The sequence below is a fragment of the Calidris pugnax genome, unplaced genomic scaffold (assembly GCF_001431845.1).
Source record: "Calidris pugnax isolate Ruff unplaced genomic scaffold, ASM143184v1 scaffold58, whole genome shotgun sequence".
Lineage (NCBI taxonomy): Eukaryota > Metazoa > Chordata > Aves > Charadriiformes > Scolopacidae > Calidris > Calidris pugnax.
The window spans coordinates 7295498-7320552 of record NW_015090868.1 but is presented as its reverse complement, the minus strand read 5'-3'; the positions used below and the strand labels follow the sequence as shown (position 1 = coordinate 7320552).

General features: G+C 43.3%; 3 protein-coding genes across 3 annotated transcripts in view; 1 reads left to right on the top strand and 2 right to left on the bottom strand.

The window, feature by feature from the left end:
- Positions 1 to 21076, top strand: part of WWC2 (WW and C2 domain containing 2) — a 98542-nt gene extending 77466 nt beyond the window's left edge. Inside the window, exons 15-23 of the mRNA XM_014945647.1 lie at positions 2536 to 2728; positions 5448 to 5612; positions 6440 to 6564; positions 6775 to 6967; positions 11554 to 11718; positions 14146 to 14238; positions 15256 to 15498; positions 17103 to 17230; positions 18342 to 21076. Coding sequence (XP_014801133.1) covers positions 2536 to 2728; positions 5448 to 5612; positions 6440 to 6564; positions 6775 to 6967; positions 11554 to 11718; positions 14146 to 14238; positions 15256 to 15498; positions 17103 to 17230; positions 18342 to 18408 — 1372 coding nt within the window. The 3' untranslated portion in view covers positions 18409 to 21076. The remainder of the gene's footprint in view (positions 1 to 2535; positions 2729 to 5447; positions 5613 to 6439; positions 6565 to 6774; positions 6968 to 11553; positions 11719 to 14145; positions 14239 to 15255; positions 15499 to 17102; positions 17231 to 18341) is intronic.
- Positions 21077 to 21964: 888 nt separating this feature from the next.
- Positions 21965 to 22621, bottom strand: LOC106890009 (claudin-22-like). Its single transcript, XM_014945540.1, has one exon. The coding sequence runs from the start codon at positions 22619 to 22621 to the stop codon at positions 21965 to 21967; it is 657 nt and encodes a 218-aa protein (XP_014801026.1).
- A 1588-nt stretch (positions 22622 to 24209) lies between these two features.
- LOC106889991 (claudin-22-like) lies at positions 24210 to 24863 on the bottom strand. Its single transcript, XM_014945514.1, has one exon. It carries the CDS (start codon positions 24861 to 24863, stop codon positions 24210 to 24212), a length of 654 nt encoding a protein of 217 aa, XP_014801000.1.
- Between the last annotated feature and the right edge of the window lie 192 nt (positions 24864 to 25055).

The window sequence follows — 25055 nt, the reverse complement described above, 5'->3', positions numbered from 1 at the left end:
TTAAGTGAGCTTTTTAAAGGTAAATTTGATAAATGGCCAGTGGGCAATCACAGTCACACTGAGATCCACCTTCTCTGCCAACTGGAGCTTGGAGGTCTGTTAAGTTCTCGTGTTGAATGGGACAGGAAAGGTCTAAAAGTCACAGCAGTGGAAATGGTATGTAGGAAATGAACAAAAATACCCAAATAAGAAAATGTTACCACTGAGATTTTAATCCCAAACTCTCATCCGTACAAATAAGTACAATTTGCCCCAGTGCCTTAGGGACTCTTGTACCTCAGTGAGGCCTTTACAGGCTGGAAAACTATCTTAAACTGGTGAGAAGTTTAGTAACTTTAGAGTAGATCATAATCTACCTGTGGAAAATCTGCTTTTCTTGCTGGTTCCCTTCCCTCTGTTCCCTGTCACCTTGAATTTAATGGTGGATGGACAGGAAGCCACTGAGTATGGGAAGGACGTACAGGGACACAGACCTGGGTTCTGCTTGGATTTTTTTCTGTTTGTTTTTGTTTATTTTTAATAACAAATGGTTGTCTGCTACCACCCTTCCTTCTCTGACCTCCCTCTTTCCCCTGCTGACCTTCTGAGTCCACCAGCATTTAGCACAAGAATATATATATAAAAAAAAACTATAGAAGAATAAATTGACACAGCTGACAGGAAAAGTGGATAATGCAGAATATAAAAAGAATGTCAACAAAATGTTTGGTAAGATAAAGTTAGGTCATAGCTGGCATCTTTTTAGGAAATAAAATATGCCATTGTAATTAGTAGTTGAGTGTCTTTGGTGCAGAAGTCCAGCCCTGCTGCTGCTAAAAAGATGGAATAAAACTAAAGGTACCCAAAGCCAGGGGGAAGAAAGGGCAGGGTAAAGGAAGGACCCCGCAAATAGCACTTTTTTCAGTCACTTGCCATCGTGTGCTTATACATATATACTGTACAGGTAGGTACCACCATAAAAATTGGGGCTGGATAATGATAGTATGTTATAACTGTATTTTCTATAACACGAAATTGGGTAGATCAGTGCTTTATTGAACCTTTGCACCCAGAGGAATAGATTTGACATGAGGTCTTACCGATACCCGATTCCACGCCGTTTGTGGAAGCTGTTGGCTTTTAGAGCAGGTAGAGCCCAGCTCAACACTTACTCTTTGTGTCAGGATCATCTGTTCACGAGTTGAGAACTCATAGATTTATCACAGAAGAATCTGAGGCATTGGTTGACTTTTTAAATTCCAGTGGAAGTAAGCACTTCTTGTAAAGCAAAGCCACTGAGCAACTGATCTTTTACTTCTCTGTTTCCCCTCATTCTGACCTGATACCAATATATTGGCTAACAAAAAGACAGCTCCAATCAACCACCTTTAAAAATATACTTTTAACATACTTTATCTTCTGTTCCCGCCTCTTTTCTAATTGTTTCCTAATTGCTTAATCTATTAAAATAGCTGTTTCCAGTAAAGCATGCAAATTGCTCGCCTACCTGCCCAGTGACTACAGCAGCAGCGTTACTGGGATTATATTTACCACTGAATTTTGGGATTGGTTTGTCAAAATGCTGGATACCTGCTCTCCAGGCTATAGATGTGAACCAAACAAACTTAGATCTTACTTTTTTTTTTTTTTTTTTTTTTTCCCAAAGAATTTTGTCAAAAACAAAATGTAGCAATTCTTAATTTCGGGTAGAAGGAAAAAAAAAAAAAAAGTGGACCAAAATTACATTTATTTTTTTTTTTTTTTTTTTTTTTTTTTTATCCCAAGAAGCTTTGCATAATTGGGGAATAAAGGCTATGATGAAATTCAGATTTGATTGCATTAGGAATGTCTTTGTTCTCTCAAGCTCGTGCTAAAGCAAGACCTGCAAGGTTGCAAGTATCACCTTTATCCCCATCACTGCCACTCAGGTTTGTTCTATGAAAAGAATTCAGCTGCATAAAAACTTGGAATTATTCCCTGTGCTGAAGTTCAGGCTTGCAGGATGCATTCTTCTAATATATATTCTTAATATATTATGAATTGATCTTAAGCAGCTATGGGCCCACCTGTTTCCTCCCTCATTTTCCTTAGTTTTGTGGTTTCTTTTGAAAGTTTTGTTTCGTTTGTTTCTTTAAAGGACGTTACTGCTTTTCAGTGCTGCTCACATCATTCTAAGAGTTTAATTTTTACATCCACCCAAATTTTTCTCTTTTTTAATTAGCATTAAGATCATGTTTCCTCCCATCTGTGACACGATCCTCAGCGTTCACAGTACTCAAGCCGAGGATAAATCTGGATAGAGATAGAAATAGCTACCTCTCCTGCTACCACCTTCCCAGGCACAGAAATTCCTTTTTTTTGGGAAATGTTTGTGCCAGGGAGGAGTTTCTCATTCCTCTTTTTCACCTCTTTTGCCTTTCCACCTCTTGGTTTGTTGCTGTTCCACCTTCCTTGCTCTGCGGTCGATGGGGTGGGCTTCTGTCACGCGTCACCAGGGAATGCTTGTTTAAACACAGGTATTGAAATACAGATTTAATTGTGTTTGCTTCCCGGCAGGTACATCAGAGTAGCTGTACTTCCCTCCTCCATGGACACCAGCTGCCTGTTCCGCACAAAAGTCCATCCTGCCATGGAAACTGTTCCATTCCACGAGATATTCCGAGTGGCCATTTCCCAAGGGACGCTGCTGCAGAAGACACTGAGAGTAGACGTGTGCTCTGTGGGCAGGAGCCGTCGGGAGGAATGCTTGGTAGGCACTTCTGTTTCTAGCTTTATTTGGGCACGCGTTTGTTTGGAGTGTCCCCTCCTATTTTGACAGTTGAGGCTGCTGAAATTCCACAGTATTTGGAAACAAACTCCCAAGCATAAGAGTAGACGTGTGCTCTGTGGGCAGGAGCCGTCAGGAGGAATGCTTGGTAGGCACTTCTGTTTCTGGCTTTATTTGGGCACGTGTCTGTTTGGAGTGTCCCCTCTTATTTTGACGGTCGAGGCTGCTGAAATTCCACAGTATTTGGAAACAAACTCCCAAGCATAACTCGGTCGTTGCTACGGTGCTTAAAATACCCCTTTTCTCTGAAATCCCATCACACTGGAGGTGTTTCTGGCTTTATTTGGGCACGTGTCTGTTTGGAGTGTCCCCTCTTATTTTGACGGTCGAGGCTGCTGAAATTCCACAGTATTTGGAAACAAACTCCAAAGCATAACTCGGTCGTTGCTACGGTGCTTAAAATACTCTCTTTCTCTGAAATTCCTGGGACTGAATCTAATCCTGGATGGACGTTTCAGGAGGGGATGATCTTTGAGGTCCCTTCCAACCCAAACCATTCTGTGATTGTATGAAATTCTTGGGACTGAATCTAATCCTGGATGGACATTTCAGGAGCTGTTTTGGTAATTCTAACAGTGCATTCCCTTACCTTTTAATTACAGAACACTATTCCATCTTTGCAGTTTTATACATTAAGAAACACCATAAACTTCCTTGCAACACTACTCCAACACTAGATTTTCAAGGAAAAGCTGAATAAGAGCCACGGTTTGTCCAACAACAAAAAAAAGCCAACCCTCGTTATCACAACTTGTCACAAAGAACAAACTAAATCACATTTTTTCACCTTGCTGTAGGTTGTATGATGCCCACCTTTTCACTCTTTATAATCTGTAGAAATAATAGAAAGGTGTGACATTCATAGACCAGCCTATTAGAAACTGGCACCTTTTAAATTTTGTTGTTAATTGTTGTCATCACCTAATTAGCGATGCTTCATTTACTTTCAAATTGCTTTTGCATGGTCTGGTACAGCTCAGTTTAGTTTTTCACACTGAGTCTGAGCAAGATTTTTTAGTTACAACACACTGAAGAGATGCTGGAATCTGGTGGGGTTCATCAGCCCCGGACTATTGGGAACAGCCTCAAAATGTAGAATTTCAAAAATGTAGAATTTAACTTAATTCCTGGGGAGTGTGTTGGCCTCTTTCAGTATGTCAGAGGTTTCCCCTCAGGTAAGGGCAAGGCAACAGAACAAGAATAAGGCAGAACAGCAGGATGCAAAGGTGAAGAAAAAACCCAACAACAGAAGAATCCGCAACGACTAAGGGCATGAGGGTTAATCACCAAATGAAAAGAAAGCGTTGGGAGCACCACCACCAGCAGAAGGCCCTGGGCAACATGACCAGAGTCTTGGCAAGAGGGCCACATGTAGAATTTCAAAAATGTAGAATTTAACTGAATTCCTGGGGAGTGTGTTGGCCTTTTTCAGTACGTCAGAGGTTTCCCCTCAGGTAAGAGCAGATGAGGGTTAATCACCAAATGAAAAGAAAGCGTTGGGAGCACCACCACCAGCAGAAGGCCCTGGGCAACATGACCAGAGTCTTGGCAAGAGGGCCACTAAGATGCTGGGAGGGCTGGAGCCCCTCTGCTGTGAGGACAGGCTGAGAGAGTTGGGGGGTCAGTGCTTGTCCAAATGAAACAGTTTCTTAATGTCTTCTCCTATTTTTCATCTGCTCCTTCACTGGTTAAGAGGAAAGAACCATTATTGTTTGCCGTATTGATGACTTTTGTGGTGGAACAACTGAAAAATTGACTGAAACTGGACATTCCATGCGTTGATGGTGGAGGTTTCATTGACAGATTTTCCTTATTGAATGCATATTTTCCGTATTGAATGCAGTAGAAAGCAGACGTCTGTGTTCCGGTGATACAGAGGGGTTTATGGCTGTGCACGTGGGGAGAAAAGAACAGCAGGATGCAAAGGTGAAGAAAAAAACCAACAACAGAAGAATCCTCAACAACTAAGGACATGAGGGTTAATCACAAAATGAAAAGAAAGCACCCCTGTTAGAAGGCCCTGGGCAACATGACCAGAGTCTTGGCAAGAGGGCCACTAAGATGCTGGGAGGGCTGGAGCCCCTCTGCTGTGAGGACAGGCTGAGAGAGTTGGGGGGTCAGTGCTTGTCCAAATGAAACGGTTTCTTAATGTCTTCTCCTGTTTTTCATCTGCTCCTTCACTGGTTAAGAGCAAAGAACCATTATTGTTTGCCGTATTGATGACTTTTGTGGTGGAACAACTGAAAAACTGACTGAAACTGGACATTCCATGCGTTGATGCTGGAGGTTTCATTGACAGTTTTTCCTTATTGAATACATATTTTCCGTATTGAATGCAGTAGAAAGCAGACGCGTGTGTTCCAGTGATACAGAGGGTTTCATGGCTGTGCACGTGGGGAGAAGTTCCCCAGGATGGACAATCTGAAGGATCTCTCCATGTACTGCTGTTCATTTTAATTAGAATTGAAGGGAGATAGAAAATTGTACAGTTACATAGGGAATTCAAATTCATGTCCAATTTGTGCTGCTTATTTTACATGATAAATACTGTAGAATTTCTTTTCAGCCATCTTGCAGGAAAAATAAAAAATAAAAAAAAACAAATTTAAATAATTTTCTTCTTCTTCCTTATTTTGTGCAGGCTGGGACTCAGATCAGTCTGGCAGATTTATCAGTTTCTGATGAGGCTGGTGCTCTGTGGTACAACCTGTTGCCTTGCAGGCAGACCCCTGGCAAAAAACCCAAGGAACAAAACGAAGAATCCATGTTTCTGTTGAGCAAACAGTCGTCGGATGCGTTGGACCTGGTGAGCCATGTGTTGGCTGTTGCTGTAACAGCAACAAAAAAGCCACGGGACTCAAATTGTGCTGTTGTGTTGTGGTTAATATGTGACTTCTCCTCCCCTGAGGGTCCAAGGCCCTCTTGTCCTGCAGGGACTTTTGTCCGTAGGGTCTTTGTGCGTGAGCAGGTCCTATGTGGGGTTCCAGCCTCGTTAGCAGGTGTGGATAGAGCTGATGCTTCTCACTGGGGCACCAAATTGCACTCAGATTTGAAACACTTCACCAGTGTGTTTCATTCAAAAAAGAATGTTACCTAAGAGCTGCCTTAACTTTACCATCAATTTTTACTTCAACACATTGAAAATTGCTATTTGTTAACTATTTAAATTTGCATACTTAAAGCTATTGCACTGACAATGCTACTTATGCAAAAGACATACTAATTCTTCTGGTTAAATGAGCTTTTCTACTTTAATACCTCCTTGAGAACTACATTAAAAAATGTAACTTTTAAGAACAACCTTTTTTTCCCTTGGGATATTACAAATATGAGAGGAAAAGAGAGGCGAGACATTAAAGGGTGACAGGAGCATGATGCAATCAGATGATTGCATTATTGTTCTACAAACAATCTGGTTTTTATTGAGATTTACTCTGTATAAACCCAATCAGTTAGTGTACACACTGACAATTCAAACCCCTTCTACTTGAGTTCTGAGTCGTGGTTTTGGTGGTATCTGGGAGGAGCAGGATAATGCAGCTCGTGCAAGAGTTGTCTTTTTTGTTGTTTTTTTTTTTACCTATGTTATATATCACTGAGTTCTGGTTTCATCTTCTCTTTCCTTGTGAGCAGGATGCTGTGTCAGCTCTGCTGGAGAGGACATCTGCTGAGCTGGAAGCAGTAGAGCAAGAGCTGGCTGAAGACGACGATGAGGAAGAGGAGGAGGAACAGGAGCAAAGGGGCTCTGAGGAAGACTGGTAAAGGCACTTTTCCTCCCTCGCTATTTGTAGCGTAGAAGTGGGGGAAGGGGAGACTCCTTCATCCTTCAACACCTCCATGACCCATGGGTGAAGGCCTAGGCCTTCCGACACCTATGACCCATGGGTGAAGGCCTAGGCCTTCCGACACCTCTCTCTGGTGGGCCTTTTCAGTTTGAGAATCAGCCTGGGCTACTTGTGCTCTCACAGGCTAGAAATGCTCGCGGAAGCCTCCGATGAAATTGCAGATGAAGAGGAAGATGGGATGAAGCTGGTGGCAGAAGGCAGCTGTTCTGACAACGTGGGGTTCCTCGTGGACACATCAGAAAGGGCTCAGGACAAGGACAGAGAGAGCAGCGATGAGGCCCATGAAGGCCAGCGAGCTGCTGTGATACTGACACTGGTGAGTATCTTGAAATACACCTTCTTGTTGTGTCTGAAGGTCTATTTCTGAGCAGTTAATGTAGAAGTTGGAGGCATCTCAGCATTTACAGTTTGATGTGGCCTTTGCTGTCACACTTGTCAGTACGTACTTTTTACGAAATTGTTGTGAACTACAAATAGGGCATTTAACAAGTCCAAGTCAAAGACAATTAACTAAAAATGTCCATCTTCACTTTTTTTTGTTGCATAAGGAGAATATTCCATACACAAGCACAGTTCAATAGCTTCAGCTTGTGCATGTTGAAAATATTTCTGCACATCTGTTTCATTGTCTCCTTTTTTTCCTGATTCATCTGATAAACGGGGAAAGACAGAACAGGGTCAAGATCTTTAAACCAATGAGGGGATTCCCTTATTTCTATTCCATCTTTGCAGTTTTATACATTAAGAAACACCATAAACTTCCTTGCAACACTACTCCAACACTAGATTTTCAAGGAAAAGCTGAATAAGAGCCACGGTTTGTCCAACAACAAAAAAAAGCCAACCCTCGTTATCACAACTTGTCACAAAGAACAAACTAAATCACATTTTTTCACCTTGCTGTAGGTTGTATGATGCCCACCTTTTCACTCTTTATAATCTGTAGAAATAATAGAAAGGTGTGACATTCATAGACCAGCCTATTAGAAACTGGCACCTTTTAAATTTTGTTGTTAATTGTTGTCATCACCTAATTAGCGATGCTTCATTTACTTTCAAATTGCTTTTGCATGGTCTGGTACAGCTCAGTTTAGTTTTTCACACTGAGTCTGAGCAAGATTTTTTAGTTACAACACACTGAAGAGATGCTGGAATCTGGTGGGGTTCATCAGCCCCGGACTATTGGGAACAGCCTCAAAATGTAGAATTTCAAAAATGTAGAATTTAACTGAATTCCTGGGGAGTGTGTTGGCCTTTTTCAGTACGTCAGAGGTTTCCCCTCAGGTAAGAGCAGGGCAACAGAACAAGAATAAGGCAGAACAGCAGGATGCAAAGGTGAAGAAAAAAACCAACAACAGAAGAATCCTCAACAACTAAGGACATGAGGGTTAATCACAAAATGAAAAGAAAGCACCCCTGTTAGAAGGCCCTGGGCAACATGACCAGAGTCTTGGCAAGAGGGCCACTAAGATGCTGGGAGGGCTGGAGCCCCTCTGCTGTGAGGACAGGCTGAGAGAGTTGGGGGGTCAGTGCTTGTCCAAATGAAACGGTTTCTTAATGTCTTCTCCTGTTTTTCATCTGCTCCTTCACTGGTTAAGAGCAAAGAACCATTATTGTTTGCCGTATTGATGACTTTTGTGGTGGAACAACTGAAAAACTGACTGAAACTGGACATTCCATGCGTTGATGCTGGAGGTTTCATTGACAGTTTTTCCTTATTGAATACATATTTTCCGTATTGAATGCAGTAGAAAGCAGACGCGTGTGTTCCAGTGATACAGAGGGTTTCATGGCTGTGCACGTGGGGAGAAGTTCCCCAGGATGGACAATCTGAAGGATCTCTCCATGTACTGCTGTTCATTTTAATTAGAATTGAAGGGAGATAGAAAATTGTACAGTTACATAGGGAATTCAAATTCATGTCCAATTTGTGCTGCTTATTTTACATGATAAATACTGTAGAATTTCTTTTCAGCCATCTTGCAGGAAAAATAAAAAATAAAAAAAAACAAATTTAAATAATTTTCTTCTTCTTCCTTATTTTGTGCAGGCTGGGACTCAGATCAGTCTGGCAGATTTATCAGTTTCTGATGAGGCTGGTGCTCTGTGGTACAACCTGTTGCCTTGCAGGCAGACCCCTGGCAAAAAACCCAAGGAACAAAACGAAGAATCCATGTTTCTGTTGAGCAAACAGTCGTCGGATGCGTTGGACCTGGTGAGCCATGTGTTGGCTGTTGCTGTAACAGCAACAAAAAAGCCACGGGACTCAAATTGTGCTGTTGTGTTGTGGTTAATATGTGACTTCTCCTCCCCTGAGGGTCCAAGGCCCTCTTGTCCTGCAGGGACTTTTGTCCGTAGGGTCTTTGTGCGTGAGGAGGTCCTATGTGTGGTTCCAGCCTCGTTAGCAGGTGTGGGTAGGGCTGATGCTTCTCTCTGGGGCACCAAATTGCACTCCGATTTGAAACACCTCACCTGTGTGTTTCATTCAAAAAAGAATGATACCTAAGAGCTGCCTTAACTTTACCATCGATTTTCACTTGAACACATGAAAAATTGCTATTTGTTAACTATTTAAATTTGCATACTTAAAGCTATTGCACTGACAATGCTACTTATGCAAAAGACATACTAATTCTTCTGGTTAAATGAGCTTTTCTACTTTAATACCTCCTTGAGAACTACATGAAAAAATGTAACTTTTAAGAACAACCTTTTTTTCCCTTGGGATATTACAAATATGAGAGGAAAAGAGGCGAGACATTAAAGGGTGACAGGAGCATGATGCAATCAGATGATTGCATTATTGTTCTACAAACAATCTGGTTTTTATTGAGATTTACTCTGTATAAACCCAATCAGTTAGTGTACACACTGACAATTCAAACCCCTTCTACTTGAGTTCTGAGTCGTGTTTTTGGTGGTATCTGGGAGGAGCAGGATAATGCAGCTCGTGCAAGAGTTGTCTTTTTTGTTGTTTTTTTTTTTACCTATGTTATATATCACTGAGTTCTGGTTTCATCTTCTCTTTCCTTGTGAGCAGGATGCTGTGTCAGCTCTGCTGGAGAGGACATCTGCTGAGCTGGAAGCAGTAGAGCAAGAGCTGGCTGAAGACGACGATGAGGAAGAGGAGGAGGAACAGGAGCAAAGGGGCTCTGAGGAAGACTGGTAAAGGCACTTTTCCTCCCTCGCTATTTGTAGCGTAGAAGTGGGGGAAGGGGAGACTCCTTCATCCTTCAACACCTCCATGACCCATGGGTGAAGGCCTAGGCCTTCCGACACCTATGACCCATGGGTGAAGGCCTAGGCCTTCCGACACCTCTCTCTGGTGGGCCTTTTCAGTTTGAGAATCAGCCTGGGCTACTTGTGCTCTCACAGGCTAGAAATGCTCGCGGAAGCCTCCGATGAAATTGCAGATGAAGAGGAAGATGGGATGAAGCTGGTGGCAGAAGGCAGCTGTTCTGACAACGTGGGGTTCCTCGTGGACACATCAGAAAGGGCTCAGGACAAGGACAGAGAGAGCAGCGATGAGGCCCATGAAGGCCAGCGAGCTGCTGTGATACTGACACTGGTGAGTATCTTGAAATACACCTTCTTGTTGTGTCTGAAGGTCTATTTCTGAGCAGTTAATGTAGAAGTTGGCAGCATCTCAGCATTAACAGTTTGATGTGGCCTTTGCTGTCACACTTGTCAGTACGTACTTTTTACGAAATTGTTGTGAACTACAAATAGGGCATTTAACAAGTCCAAGTCAAAGACAATTAACTAAAAATGTCCATCTTCACTTTTTTTTGTTGCATAAGGAGAATATTCCATACACAAGCACAGTTCAATAGCTTCAGCTTGTGCATGTTGAAAATATTTCTGCACATCTGTTTCATTGTCTCCTTTTTTTCCTGATTCATCTGATAAACGGGGAAAGACAGAACAGGGTCAAGATCTTTAAACCAATGAGGGGATTCCCTTATTTCTTCGCTGTATTTTAGGGTGTGAAATACAAGAAAACTGGCTTAGGAGAGGAGGAAAGATTAATGAAGAGAAAATTTCGAAATGTGTATTTAAGTGTGCTATTGAACTACCCATGCACTGCACAGAACAAATTCTAATTCCATGTTCCTGTTCACTGTTCACTCTAAATCATACTCCACCTTTCTCAAAGCACTTTTAGTAAATTTTTAGTGAACGTATCCCTGATGTGGTAGTACACGCTCTACAAATAAGATGTTCAGAACACCCTTCTGCATCTCCATGAAAGCACTGTTGCACGCGTTAAACCCATGGGTTCTATGAAACAGCAAAGATAAAAAGGCGAAGAACGAGACCTCATAACTTCCAAGTTTCTGACAGTGCAGAAGTTCCACACTTTGGTGGGCTTCCCAGAAACTGGAATTAACTTCCAATTAATGTGGCAAGATGCCAAACGAGCTAAGGCCGTGGTGTTAAAGGGGCTGACAGTCTGCTGAGCAGCAAGCAAATACAGATCAAAGCCCTGACTTGGTGAGGGGAGGCATCAAGGACAAGATCTGAAGGTTGGGCCATTGACACAACCTGTTTGCTGACCTGGAATCACAGAATGGCATGGGGTTGGAAGGGACCTCTGGAGATCATCTCCTCCAGCCCCCTGCCAGAGCAGGTCCACCCAGAGCAGGTTGCACAGGAACGTGTCCAGGCCTTTCTGCTGTGGTTTTGCTGGATACCAAAAGCACCTTCAAAGACTCCCCCCACACCGCTAAGCATTTGGGGAATTTTGTGTTTTGTTCCTTTTCTTCTCCGTATGTGCGAGATGCTTTTGCTGCTCGTCTTTTTCCATTTTCCACTTTTTAAGAGAATGCTTGTAAAATCCAAAGGCACAAGGACTACGTGTGTGGCTGGAGCAGCTCTAACAAACTACACTCCTCTCCGTAGGTTGATAAAGAGACTAACACGGAGGAGTCGGTGAAGGAGAAGGCAGCGGTCCGACCCAAGGACAGAGCCAGCTGGAGCTCCAGACAGCGTCCCTTTGTCAGGAACAGCATGATCGTGCGCTCCCAGACCTTCTCTCCAGGCGAGCGGAACCAATACATCTGCAGGGTAAGAGGAGAAAGGCTGGGAGTGAAGGGCTATTAACTACAGAGTCATTGACACTTCTTGGGAACCAGGCATTAATGACAGTGAGTCATGTCCCAGTTCTCCCTGCAAGAGGCAGAGCCTGTGCTTCCTCTGCATTCCTTCTTTCCCAAACTGACCCCACGCCTGGAAGAATTGATTCAGCAGTTTCAGACTCTTGCAAAACACCTTTTTTAGGGCAAAAATGCATCCCGTTGGAGAGGAGTAACAGCAATTCCTGCACTGGCTCCCTGCAGTGTGTTTTGCTGTAAACCACCATTGCATTACCATATTTTAATAACGTAACCGTTTAAGGGTAACAGCGCGGTTAAAGAGCTTGGTCGTCGATTTTTAAATCTCACTTTGTACCTCAACTGGGTTTTAAACCTGGGCAGCCCAAATCCTGCTGAAATTACACCTTTGGAAGACGTGCGAGCGCTGCCGAGGGGCTGGGTTTTAAACGGGGCTTTGGGAACAGGGTTCTCCAGTCTCTCTAGATCCGTGGAAGCCTGGAAACAAAAAAAGATTTAAATTACCAGCCCTGTCCCTGCTAAATTACCTGTGAAAATCATGTGTTTAAAGGTTTAAGCGTGGATTATCAACTCTATAGATTTTAATTACGGACACCCTAGAAAAGGCAGTTTGCTTTTGATCTTTAGTTCATACGGGTTATTCACACAAGTATGACTTAAAAAAAAAACTAAAATACTTACAATTTAATTCTTCTCCAGTTCAGTTAAAGGTGATTGCCTTAATCATTTGGAAACATTAAAGTTGTTCACTTCTCTGTGATTATCATTGGCTTAAAAAAATACAATAAATCTATAGTCGGTATGTATATATTTGAATAACTGTTCCATAGAACCCTCCAGAAAGGAACACAGCAGATCGTTTTGTGACCATCCTTACGGAGCTCAGAGAGATTCTTGGCTGAATCCAGCCCCCAGCCTTCATCTTAATTCCTGTAACACTGGAAATCAGGCGTAGTGGCAGAAAAATACGTAGCCTTGGCCCACTGCCTGCAGAGGCCTTTGTCAGGAAATAAGCCTGGTTGCTCTGATGGTTTAGTTAGTACAAAATCCTGAGGTTTTTTGCATCTGGAAAAAAAATAATGGGGCTTTTGAAGATTGTACCTGCTGCCAGAAGCCAGAATCTTAAAAAAAAAAAACATAGACCTTGAATAAACCATTCTCTTTCCGGTTGTGTATGGTACTGCCTGGAAGCAAAATAGCCTGTGAAAAGCCCGTGTTGGCACAGAGGAAGCTTTTACAGCTTCAGAAAGACTTGTCCAGGCTGGAGAGCAGCCCTGGAGCTGCATCCGAGTCCAGCCCAGGTGTCCCCGGTCCCCGTCCCCAGCACATCCAGCCTCGCTCGATCCCAGAGGGGAGCATCTGCCGCTGGCCAACCCCGGCTCCTCTCTTCTCAGAAGAGGCTTTAGGAACCCACCAACTCTCATCTTACACCAGACACAAAGATTTTTGAGGCCTAAGTCTGTTGGTGCCTTTGAAAATATCCCTTGAGAAGTGCTTTAGGAACGTCAGTGATGGGAGCCACCCATGAGCATCCCAGGGGGAGAACTCCATGGGGAACAGACACGTCTCTCTCTCTCGGTGTATTTGTGCCGTGAGAGGTTGTGTTTCTCACCCCAGCTGCCAGTCAGTCCCGTGTGAGTCTGCTTCAGGCCTCTGCCTATCGACGTGTCCTGTGGTGTGAGGAACCCACAGCAATTCAGTGTGCTTCAGACAATTATTCTCTCACCCGACGACCCCTCCTCACCCAGAAAAGGGAATCGGGGAAAAGAAGGAAACATGAGGGTTGAAATAGAAATGTATTTAACAGGATAAGACTAAATAATTAAGACTAATAATACTAAAGAATCCATATTGATCCTGATACCAATATAAAATACACAGGGATTATACTCAGCCCAATCCATCAGCAGGGAGCCATGCACTCCCAGCAGGGACAGCCAGTGTGGGACCCTGCAAGCCCTGCGGCTTTTGGGGGAAGGGAAGGGCTCAGGGCTCTGGCACCGGTGCAAGGAGTTCTCAGGATGGCAGCCAGCAAGGGAGAGAGAGAAAGAACTCAGTAAGCTTTCTAATTTATATTGAATGTGACATTCATGGTACGAAATAACCCTGTTGGCAGCTTGGGTCAAGTGCCCGGCTCTTGCTCCTCCTCGTCCCTGCCCCTGGTGAGCTCGAAAACACTGAGACCTTGAATCCCCCACCCCAGTAAATATTGTCACCATTTTAGAGCACTTACTCTAGTTGGAAAAAAAAAAAGTAATTTTATAGTAAGAGTGACCTAGCTGTGTATCAACAGTGAGGCTTCCTGCCTGGTTGTATCAATACAGATGTGCTTCTATATGAAGATGCTTTATATCTCTGTTTGTTATGTGTTTTTTGACAGTTGAACCGCAGTGACAGCGACAGCTCCACATTAGCCAAAAAGTCTCTCTTTGTGAGAAACGCCACAGAGCGGCGGAGCCTGCGAGTGAAACGGGTACGTGCTGCATCGCCTGGGCCTGGTCCCAACCAGAGCAGGGTTTACGTCACATATTCCAGCAGAAGCCATGCAAGTGCCACGCAGAGCTCTGGGCTTTTGGGTTGAAATCTCAGCACAGGGGTCTGGGTCCTGTATCTTCCCCACCACCGAAGCTGCTGTTGTCCTAGTTGTGGCTGAAGCCAGTAGCAGGACGTTGGTGCCCGGCAGCGGGGCGTCTGCTGCTCAACTGTAGCTTATTAGAGACCTCAGATAATTACACAGTGCCCCAAGGTGACTCGCGCCGCACAAAAATCAATGGCAGTAACATACATCTTGAGCAAATTTCAAGGATTTAGATTTAAAGTGGGTTTACTCTTCTCCAAGAGCGTTTCAGCAAAATGATGGAAGGACGAGGGCGAGACTGTGTTTCTCTTGCATGTAGCTCACTCTTACGTAAATTGAGAGAGGGAGATTTTCATCTTGATTGTAATTAAAGCAAGTTGTTATTGGGAAGCGGGATTATATTTGGCATAAGAAAGAAATACTGAATAGTCTGGGATGGTTTCTCTTGCCTGACCTATTCATGTGAAAAGTCACAGGGAGAAGACAGTAAATAAATGTGAAATGCACTAAAGAAATGCATGTTTACAGGGTTCAAAACATGAAGTGTTTGCTTAGACCTTGAAAAAAGCAAATGTTGATAAAAATAAGTAACGTAGTTGACATCTGTGGGGAAATCTGTGTGGTTGTGGTCTCTGGCATTGTGTTGTCCTGGGGATCAGAATGGGGGGCTTTGTTTTTAACCTGTAAATATTAGACACCTGCTCGGAGAAGCTTTTGCACTTATTTTTAGCCTAGGGACTGAAGAAAAATCCCAGAAAAGGTGAATATTTTAGTCTTGGATCTCATCACAGCGGCCTTCGCTAAAGAAAAACAAACGTTATTTGAGCTTTTCTGGCTGTGTTCTGTCAAACCCTGCAGCAGCCTCTCCAGATGATAATCTTTTTGTATTGTTCTTTCTCTTGACCTCCACAGCCTGTTTGCCAGCCCATCATGCGCAGGGCTACGCAGGAGCGCCCCGTCCGCACCTCCCTGGACTTGGAGCTGGACCTCCAGGCCTCACGCACCAGGCAGAGCCGCCTCAACGACGAGCTGCGGGCCTTGAGGGACCTCAAACAGAAGCTGGAGGAGATGAAAGGCAGAGGAGAGACAGACCTTCCCCTCTGCGTGCTGGAGGACGAGCGGTTCCAGAAACTCCTGAAACAAGCTGAAAAACAGGTACGGGCAGCAAATGGATATTGTGGGAATAAATACGTGTATGCCCCCTACCTGTTCTGTAAATCACTAAAGAATTCAGTCTGTCGTGTTAAAGATTTTTCCAGACTCTCACATATGACTAATGATACCTCTGAAATACTTAGTGTAAACAATATCTCTTTATTAGTCAATACTGCAGCATTTAAACTTCAAATTTAAACTCTCCTGTGAGGGTGGTGAGAGCCTGGCCCAGGTTGCCCAGAGAAGCTGTGGCTGCCCCATCCCTGGAGGGGTTCAAGGCCAGTGAGGTGTCCCTGCCCAGGGCAGGGGGGTTGGAACTGGGTGATCTTTGAGGTCCCTTCCAACCCAAACCATTCTGTGATTCTATGAATTTGAGGTAGTATTTTTCTAGTGCCCTCTAAATACTTGCGTAATTCAGCGCAGAATCTCTCTTATTTGGGGTAATACTTGTGGCTGACAAAGTAAAATAGTACAGATACCTACTTATAAGTTAATTTAAAATTCTCACCTCCCAGCTGTACTTCTGCAGCCCTGCTTATCCCTTTTGTCCTTCAGCATCAGTTGATTTGCAGCCTGCTCAGAACTTGCAGCCAGAAGATCTTGGTGACAGGTAGAAAGAGGCAGTGACCATTCCCCGCCGTGGCAGGGACGTGTGGGAAAGGCAACACTTCCACTGTGGCTTGTTTCCTTAGGCAGGATGTTCTAGTTTTGGCAGGAGAGATGCAAATCCTCTGTGTGAGGATCTCTCAAACAATACGAGTCTGTGTGCGCTGTCTCCAAACTGCCATAAGGGAAGACAGGATAGAAGGAGCCAACAGCAACAGTGACAAGTTGGAACATGGAAAATTCCACCCAGAATCTCATGTAGAGTTGGGGAAAAGATAAAATGAGAAAATTTTGAAGTTCTCTAGTGTTCTGATGATAAATATTAGCTAGGGGAGCTTCTAAAACATATGGCCAGTGACATATGTAAGATTAATACGCTAGCGGTTGCAGATGGCAAATTTATCTTCACTAACTAATAAGGAAAACAACATTTATAGGTTAATTTCATTTTAAAATTCCCGAGTGCTGACTTTGCAAACAAGGTCAACAACACGTGGAAGTGTATCTCGAGAGCACGCCTGCTCTGTTTTTCTTGTCTGTCATTTTAGAGTAGGTACAGGTAGCTTTCCCCAAAGCTTTTATTTGGAAATGAAAGTACTTTACTTGGGAAGAGAATCACTGTTTCCCAGTTGTAAAAACACTTGTTCATCCAAATGTAGGTTTTGTCTAACCATAGCCCTAAGAAATATCTCAACTAAATTTATAACACCTAGTAGCCACTTGTGATGGGATGGGATTTGCTCTGTGTAATTTTTTTAGGAAAATCTGTGTTATTTTATTTTATATCCTTGGCTTAGGCTTGTGATGTCAGTCCTTCGTCTTGCTTATGTATAGAGATTTTCATAGACTCATTTGGGTTGGAAAAGACCTTTAAGAGTCCCACCATAAACCTAACACCGCCGGGTGTTTTGCTTGACACAGAAGCACGTGCCATTTCTTTGAAATGAGTCATTGTTCATTATTAGCAGAATATAACTATTTTTTCCCCCCGTTTGCAGGCTGAACAGTCGAAAGAAGAACAGAAACAAGGTTTAAGCGCCGAGAAGCTGATGAGGAAAGCTTCCAAGGACGTGTGCCGGTTACGGGAGCAGAGCCAGAAAGTGCCACTGCAGGTGCAGTCGTTCAGGTACGGCCTCTTCTGCTTTTCAGGCTCTTATTAGTGCAGCCAGGCAAAGGTGAATTATTTCTAGATACAATCAGACACGCCCTGTACACACACTGCAAACCACAGCTGTAAGCAATGCGGGGTCAAAGCCAGAGAGAAAGGAAAAGGGGGGGTTCCTCAGCAAAGCGGCGTCACAGCTGAGCTGTGCATCTTCGGGGTGACACTCAGAGCATCCTCAAACAGCCTTCACCTTCCAGGCAGGGCTGGGGAAGGAGTTTTGGTGGGTACTGCTCCCTGGAACATCCTGCACGGGTTTACAGGAACACATAACATCATTCACCAGCCAGAAGGGCAGTGTTAAGACTCTGCTCTCCTTTATCTTCTAATCACCGCACAATTAGCCGAGGAATCCAGTTTACATAATTAATCTGGCTCTGAGACACACAGCTCCCTCCCAAGGCTGCCTTGGACTTGTCACAGTGCTCTGGCCTCAAAGACTGATCGCACAAAAGGCATTTCTGAAGCTCTCGAGAAGGATGACTCTTCTGAGCTTTAATTTTTAAGCCCCCAGTACTTATCACCTGCCTCCTCCTGGGCTGCGGGCAGATGAGCTGGTGCAAACTGGTTATGCTTCAGTAACCTCTCACTTCACAGGAGACAGAAAGGGGAACAGCAGAGGGGAAGCAACAAGAGAACAGGTTGACAATTCTGCTTCTCTTAGTCTTGCCCACACACAATTATTTAATTTTTTTCCCCCCTCCCTTTCCCAAGACAAAACAAAGTGTTTTATTTTGCCTTTTCATTCCCCGAACTGCAATATCATCATAGGAAATTCAGTGACTGGATCAATATTTCACTCTCATCATTGGAGTTATTAATGAAATATTGATTTTATTTTTTTTTTTTTCAAAATTGAAGCTGCTTTTTACATAAATCTGCCTAAGAAGGGAATTATGTCCGAACGCTCTGGCAACCACATTTGGTGTAAATACATTCACTGTGTATTTTCCTCATATTTTGCAAACCTCTGTTTTAAAGGACTGTGCTGTAACATTAGGGGTGGAGCAGCAGATGACGGGGGAGTCGTGCCATAAATAGTGCAATAGTAAGTTGTTTTCTTTTCTGATTTCAGGGAGAAGATGGCCTATTTCACACGGGCAAAGATCAGCATTCCAGCCCTCCCCGCTGATGACGTATAATTCTGCATTCTCTATTTTTTTTTCCACTTGCTCATCTCTTTGCAGCTGAACTTTGTCGTTCCAGTGACCCACTTTCAAAGAGCTCCTACGTTACATTCGCTCTCCGTGTGTTTATTTGTAAGATACAGTGAATTGAATTGTTGTACGCTTGAAAAAAAGAAGAAAAGGCAAAAAAAAACCCAAACCCCAACCACTGGAAAAACCAAAGTAGATGAATTTTGGGATCCTGCTTTTTGTACAGTTTGTATGTATTGCGTGTGTTTTTATTGTGTAAAGATGGAACAAAGGAACCAAGGCAGTACTGAGCACCTGTCCTGTTGAACCGCACTGCGCTGAGAAACAATTACGTTCAACAGAACCTTTATCTTCTCCCTGTTTTCCTGTGAGCAGACTGTGAAGGTGGCTCTTTGGGCCATGCAATATTTTTCTACAAGAGTGGGACTTTTCTAGTTTAAAGTTAACCACATGCGGAAGCTCCTTTCCAAAACATCCAGGCTGCCTCACGCCAGCTGCTAATTAGATTCAGCACCCATGCTGGAATTTTGTTTCTGAAAACAAATTTCTTCTGGTTTTGTTTTTTGTTTTTTTTTTTGTTTTTTAAAATACTTTGTAGGAAGAGAGTTGGGAGTTTAGATTTGTTGAATGTACAGTTCTTTAACCTGCACTAAAAGGTTTCTTGCGTCTGCGGGAGGGTGAGAAAGGCAAGGCAGGCAAGTAACCCTAAAAAAAAAACTTACTATGAGACTACCAAAAGGGGCAGCTGCTTTCTGAACTGGAAGCTGAATTAAACTCGTAATATCAGCATTGACATCAGCATAGTTATAGCCACTGAATGCTTAAAAAGGAGAGTTTCTCTGTGTTAAGCTTTTGTCCTAGAGGCTGTCTCGCTGCCAGCTAGGAATAGGTAAAAGTATTCCTTAGGATTCCAAATATGAAGATGTTTTCATTGAAGTGTTTGCACCAGGAGAAACATCTATCCCGTACCAACTGAAAGACCAGCAACCTTATTGGTAAGATAAGCTCTGTCTGGAAAGGAAAAGTTCATGATTAGAAATCTTCACATATCTCAGTACAATAAATAGCATTTTTAAAAATATACCCCCTTGACCCCGTGTGCAGCTGAGGGTGCAGAGGTTTAACAGATAGACATGAAGAGGATGGTTCTGTCTGATGTGCAGGATCCTGCTGGGAGGAGGCAGCACCTTGGATTCCTTCTGGAAGAAGCCTGGAACAGCAGCTGTTGGGGTTTCTGGTGTTAGGTGCTGTGTAAGGAGGTGGACACTGCAGCTGACAGAATTACTCCATTTTCTACTTCAGATGTTGCACTCGGGTGTATTTAATTCACCGATTTAGCATTTTCTTCCCCAAACAAGTAGCCACCTACGCACGGACTTCATTTTTCAAAGAAAAGGCTATAATTCCTTGGTGAGAAGACAGAAGCAAATCCAAGCAGAGTGTGGTGGCAGCTGTCCCCAGTTCAGAGTGACAGCTGTGTGAGGAGAGGGCTGTGTCACCCCCCAGGGGTTTCTGAAGCACAAATACATCAGGGGGTCTCGGAAACGTCCGGCCAAACGCGCTGTTTGGGGCAAGGGGACTGAGGGAACAGCCTCTGCCGACGCCCCCTTCGGTTGGTGTTTCTTGGGTTTGAGATCGCCTCCGGGTTTGAAAGGTCAATTTAAAAAAAAAAAAATTAAAAAAAAAGAAGAAACAAATCTGGAATTATTTAATGTAGAGGTGAAATGAAGGTTGACAGTTTCAACTTCTCAATTTGATTATCTAAGTTGTTTGTAGAATGACGTTTAGAGGTGTACTTTATGATTATTTTTTTTCTTTTATTTATTTACAGTCTTATTTATGTTCTGTCTAATATAGTTCAGTTCTGGCCATAAAATATTTGATGTTAAGGATGCTATTGTGAAAAATATTTCCAGCTGTCTTAAGTTCTTGCCAGATGAGCTGTTTCTCCTCGCGTGTTGAAATAATTGTCAAAACAAGTGTTATCATTGGATTTGTAAGCATGAGGTAAGGTCAAAATTAAAGTATTGCTGCAAATCTCATTTAAAAACGAGAGGCTTCCCCAATTTGGAAAACGAGGAGCATGAATATGTTTAAGTTAAATGTATTTATAGGCAGCTTTTAGCAACTATGTATTTGGAGTTTTGGGGTTGTTTTTTTTAAACTAATTCAGATTATTCACACTTGAAACCCTCAATAGAATAAGCTAAAATAATACATACAAATAACCTCCCCCCCATCAGTTTGAAATTATAAATATTACTCTTGAAGTGGAATTTATTCTGCACAGCAGGGGATAACGAATGTAATTAGTTGTATTTCCAGGTACCAATGTCACTGCAGCTCCATATATCAAAATCTAAATATTACTGGTACAAGAATATTTAGCCAAATGAGCAAAGTTTAGCAGAAATTGTAATAGAACACAAATAATTTTAAGACTTTTTTTTTTTTTACTATTGCTATGTTTATACTGTATTAAATATCAAATGCTCAGGACTGAACTAAATATTTAATCAGGTTATATTCTGAATGTGTTTCTGTTCTAATTTTGTCTGTAAGAGTATGCAAATACATCCCATAGATTAACTTGTCTCTGCACTTTCCATGTGTTTCAGTGATTGGAAAATACATTATTTTTTTTTTTAACAAAGCTCTTTTCCAGACCGGTGTTTTATTTTAATTCTTTTATTGCTGTTCTGTGTCTTTATATGCCCTTTGTGGAAACAGATGGCAGCCCCGGCTTTGTCAACGCAAAAATCCCTGTGATTTATAGAAAATTCACATCAATCACTGCCAAGCCTTGGGATGAGTTACAGAGGAAGGGATTTATAGATTTGGAAGTTCGCTCTTTACATTCATTAAGTAAAAACTGCAATAGCGATGAAGGTGGGAAACCCTGCACTGGACAAGATCCCATTATTATGCAGAAATACTGGGTTTTTTCCTTAGAGCTTGTGCAGGGATGTATTCAGTCATATTTACACACACGATGGAGAATCAGGTATTATCCTTAGACACAGTATCATGTATTTTGGGTAAAACATGCATAAAAAAACCCACTCATGTAAATAATACAGCTCTGGGGAGCTTCATTCCAAGTGGTACTGCATGAGGTGTTGGTAATGCACATTCAAGCGGCACTACAAACTGTCTCAGGACTCAACCTGATATTATTTTCTTAAAAACAGACATTTTTTTAGGCAGCCCCAGGAGGAGTTCTGCCTTTTAAAAGACGGTCAACTCTCCATGCAAGCCTAGAGATGTAAAAAAAAATAATACTCAGCCTAAAAAGTAAAAATTGAACTACAAAACCAGAATCTGCAATTGGACAGATTTTTGGAGAAAGACAGCGGTGACTTAAATCTCCACAGCTCATTAATTAACGTAATTAAAATTGAAGGTAAGTAGGGATTAAAGGAACTACTTAGGAAGAAACGATCCCTCCCCCCGATCTTGTAAACAGGGAGCTCTCTGCTGAGCAGACCTTTCTTACTACAAGGCAAGAGGAAGAGATCTGAAAACCTGATATCTACCCTTGTCAAAGTCTCCTCTGTCCAGTTTCCAGCTGTTGGTGGGTGTCTTGCACATCTACCATCGCGTACTTCTCTGGGAACTGATGGTCAGATGAGGAGCAGATGGTGAAGAGGAGCAGAGATCCTCCGAGAACTATAAAAACCCCACCAAACCAGCCACTGAACAGTGCGTCCCCTAATTCCCATCGGGGCACGATCTCTGGGATGTCTTCATCCCAGAACTCCTGGATGATCGTGTGGGCCACCCAAGACACAGGGACTATGACCAGAACCGCAGACGTCCACAGGAGTGTAACTCCAAACAGCAAGAGCTGTTTCTTCAGCTTCTGCTCTGGTTCCTCCACATTTATACAGTCCAAACCAAGGCTAGCGATGACAAGGCTCACAAATCCTAGTCCGTTTGATGTGGATACTAATATCCTGGAAATCCTGAATTCTAGAGGCAAATCTAGGAAAGAATCAAAATCTTTACACTGTGTTCCTCCTACATCTTGCTCTATACAGGTTTGCCAGAGTCCCATGGTCCAAAGCTCCAGTACGTTTAAGTCTAAATTAAGGTTTTTCCAGTCTGGTAAATAGTTACAGATACCAGTTAAAACCCATCCCAGTAGAGACAAGAAGAATCCAACCAGCTGTAGCCTGTGGCGGTGCACCAGGTTCATTTCTAGCTGTCACAAAAGCCCTAAACCGCTCGCTTTTGTGCCACTCAATTCCGTGTCACACTCAATATGAGCTAAAAGTTAAAACAACGCTTTATAAAGCAGGAAATACTCCTCCCCCTCCTGCTTTTGGAGCCTGGATCCATGTGCAGTATTTGGGGAATACGGTTAAACCGGGAGCTGAAGGGTGTGGCCACTGCTGGGCTGGGTATTTTATTTAAAAAAAAACCAAACATATATTTTGCTTTCCATCCCTCTGCTAAAGCACTACAGCAGTTCCCCTAGTTTGGGCATCTCAGAGTTTGTTGGAAAAATGTAAGTTTTAATGCCCCAGAGGTACATTTATTTCACAGAATCACAGAATTGTAGTGGTTGGAAGGGACCTCAGAGATCATCGAGTCCAACCACAAAATAAAAAAAAATAAAAAATAAAAACCACGAAAACACCACCATCCACCCCCTAAACACACAACAACAACCACCAAACCAAAAACATCACCCACCCACACAACATCCCACCACAAACCAATAATCTTGGGCACTAGAGCATGCCCTGAAGAGCCATGTCTACACGTTTCTTAAATACCTCCAGGGATGGTGACTCCACCACCTCCCTGGGCAGCCCATTCCAATGCCTGACAACCCTTTCAGTAAAGAAGTGTTTCCTAATGTCCAACCTGAACTTCCCCTGGCGCAACTTTTACCAGTGGTACTTTTCTTCATTCACCTGACAGCAAATAAAGCTCTTTTTGCTTTGTGGCCAGTTAAATACCTGCTCAAAGCCAGAGGTGTGACAGCCACACAGAGCTCAGGAGCCTTTCCTAGGGTGCATAATGCCTTAGGACCTGTACAGAAGATAGCAAAAGTATTTCTAAAGCAGAGTTTGACAGCCTTTTTTTTTTTTTTTTTTCCTTTCTTTCTTTTTGTGCCTGAAGTCAGGCAGGTGCCAGAAACCCTGGGAATAACTTGTCCAGGCAGCTTGAAGCACAAGACTGGGAAAGACCCAACTCCAAAGCTCCCGCCCCGTAACGCCCCCTGCACAGAGAGACACCCGCAGAGCATTTTGGAAACCTAGGGGTTTCTCAGCACCACGATTTCCAAGCACACAGAACAACATGTATTTAGCATGTATTTAGCCTGTTCAGGACCTGAAAACGCTGCGGTTTGTACGTCAGCGGAAAATTGCACCAGGGAGTCAAGCTTTGAGGCTCATTTAATGGGTTACATAGGAAAAGGAAGCACATTTTGGTGAAAAGCCAAGCTGGAAGGGAACATGCATATTCATTTACAGGATTTTACGGTGCAGTTGAGAAAGCACAAGCACCTTTTTTTTTTTTTTTTCTTTTGCCCAGTCTATGAAAACTTCAGCGTTCTGCTGTGAAACAAGAGTTTTAATTAAACAGTTCTGCAGGTGGGAAAACACACCGCCTTCCCACACTGGTTGGGGAAGAAAAACGGACGTTAAGTTTAGGAAATGGGCTGGGCAACAAAGAGTCCTTTGAATTCCTACTGGAACAAGCTTCTGGCTCACGCTGGAGTCTGAAAAAGATAGGGGCAAGTCTTTCTGTACCACTTAAACCCTTCCATGTTTTTAAGGCCCAGTCTCAGTTTCCGAGTGTTGACACCGATCTCGCTCTTCTGCCACCGCGTAACGGCTCGAGGACGGATGGACTTCGGGCCAACAGATCGTGCAATTAAGGAGGGATCCTCCCAGTATAAGGCAAAACCCAGCAAACCAGCCAACAAATAGGGCTTCCCCAAAATCCCACCTGGGAACAATATCTGGTATGTTCTCATCCCAAAATTCCTGGACTGTGGAATGGGCAACCCAAGAAACCGGGACGATAGCTGTAATCCCAGATAGCCAGAAGAGCGTTCCTCCAAACAGCAACAGCCGTTTCTTTTGTTCCTGTTGCCTCTCACCGATTTTAGAACAGTCCAACCCAAAGCCCGAGAGCAAGAGGCCCAAAAGCCCCGATCCGCTGGAAAAAACCATCAAAATCCTAGAAATCCTGAGCTCTGGAGGCAAAGCCAGGAAAGAATCAAAGTCCTTGCACTGCATTCCCCCTTCTTCCTGGACAACGCAAGCTTGCCAGAGTCCCATGGTCCAGATCTCCAGTTCATTCAGTTCCAAGTTGAGGTTTTTCCACTGGGGTAAGTAGGTGGTGAGACAGGACAGGACCCATCCCAGCAGAGAGAAGAGGAGGCCACTCAACTGCATCGTTGGCCGATAGACCAAGGCCATTCTAAGAGCGGAGCCCTAAAAACTTAAGGAGGAAGGGTCTCCCCCCGGCAGGTCTCGACCAACTGCTACCTCGAGCGATGGTGGAAGCTGTGATGATTTTAGTTCTCTGCTGCCCCAAATATAAGCCCTCGCCCTTAACCCTTTGTAAGCCCTGAAACACTTTTTTGTTCTTGGCGAATATAAAGTTTCACA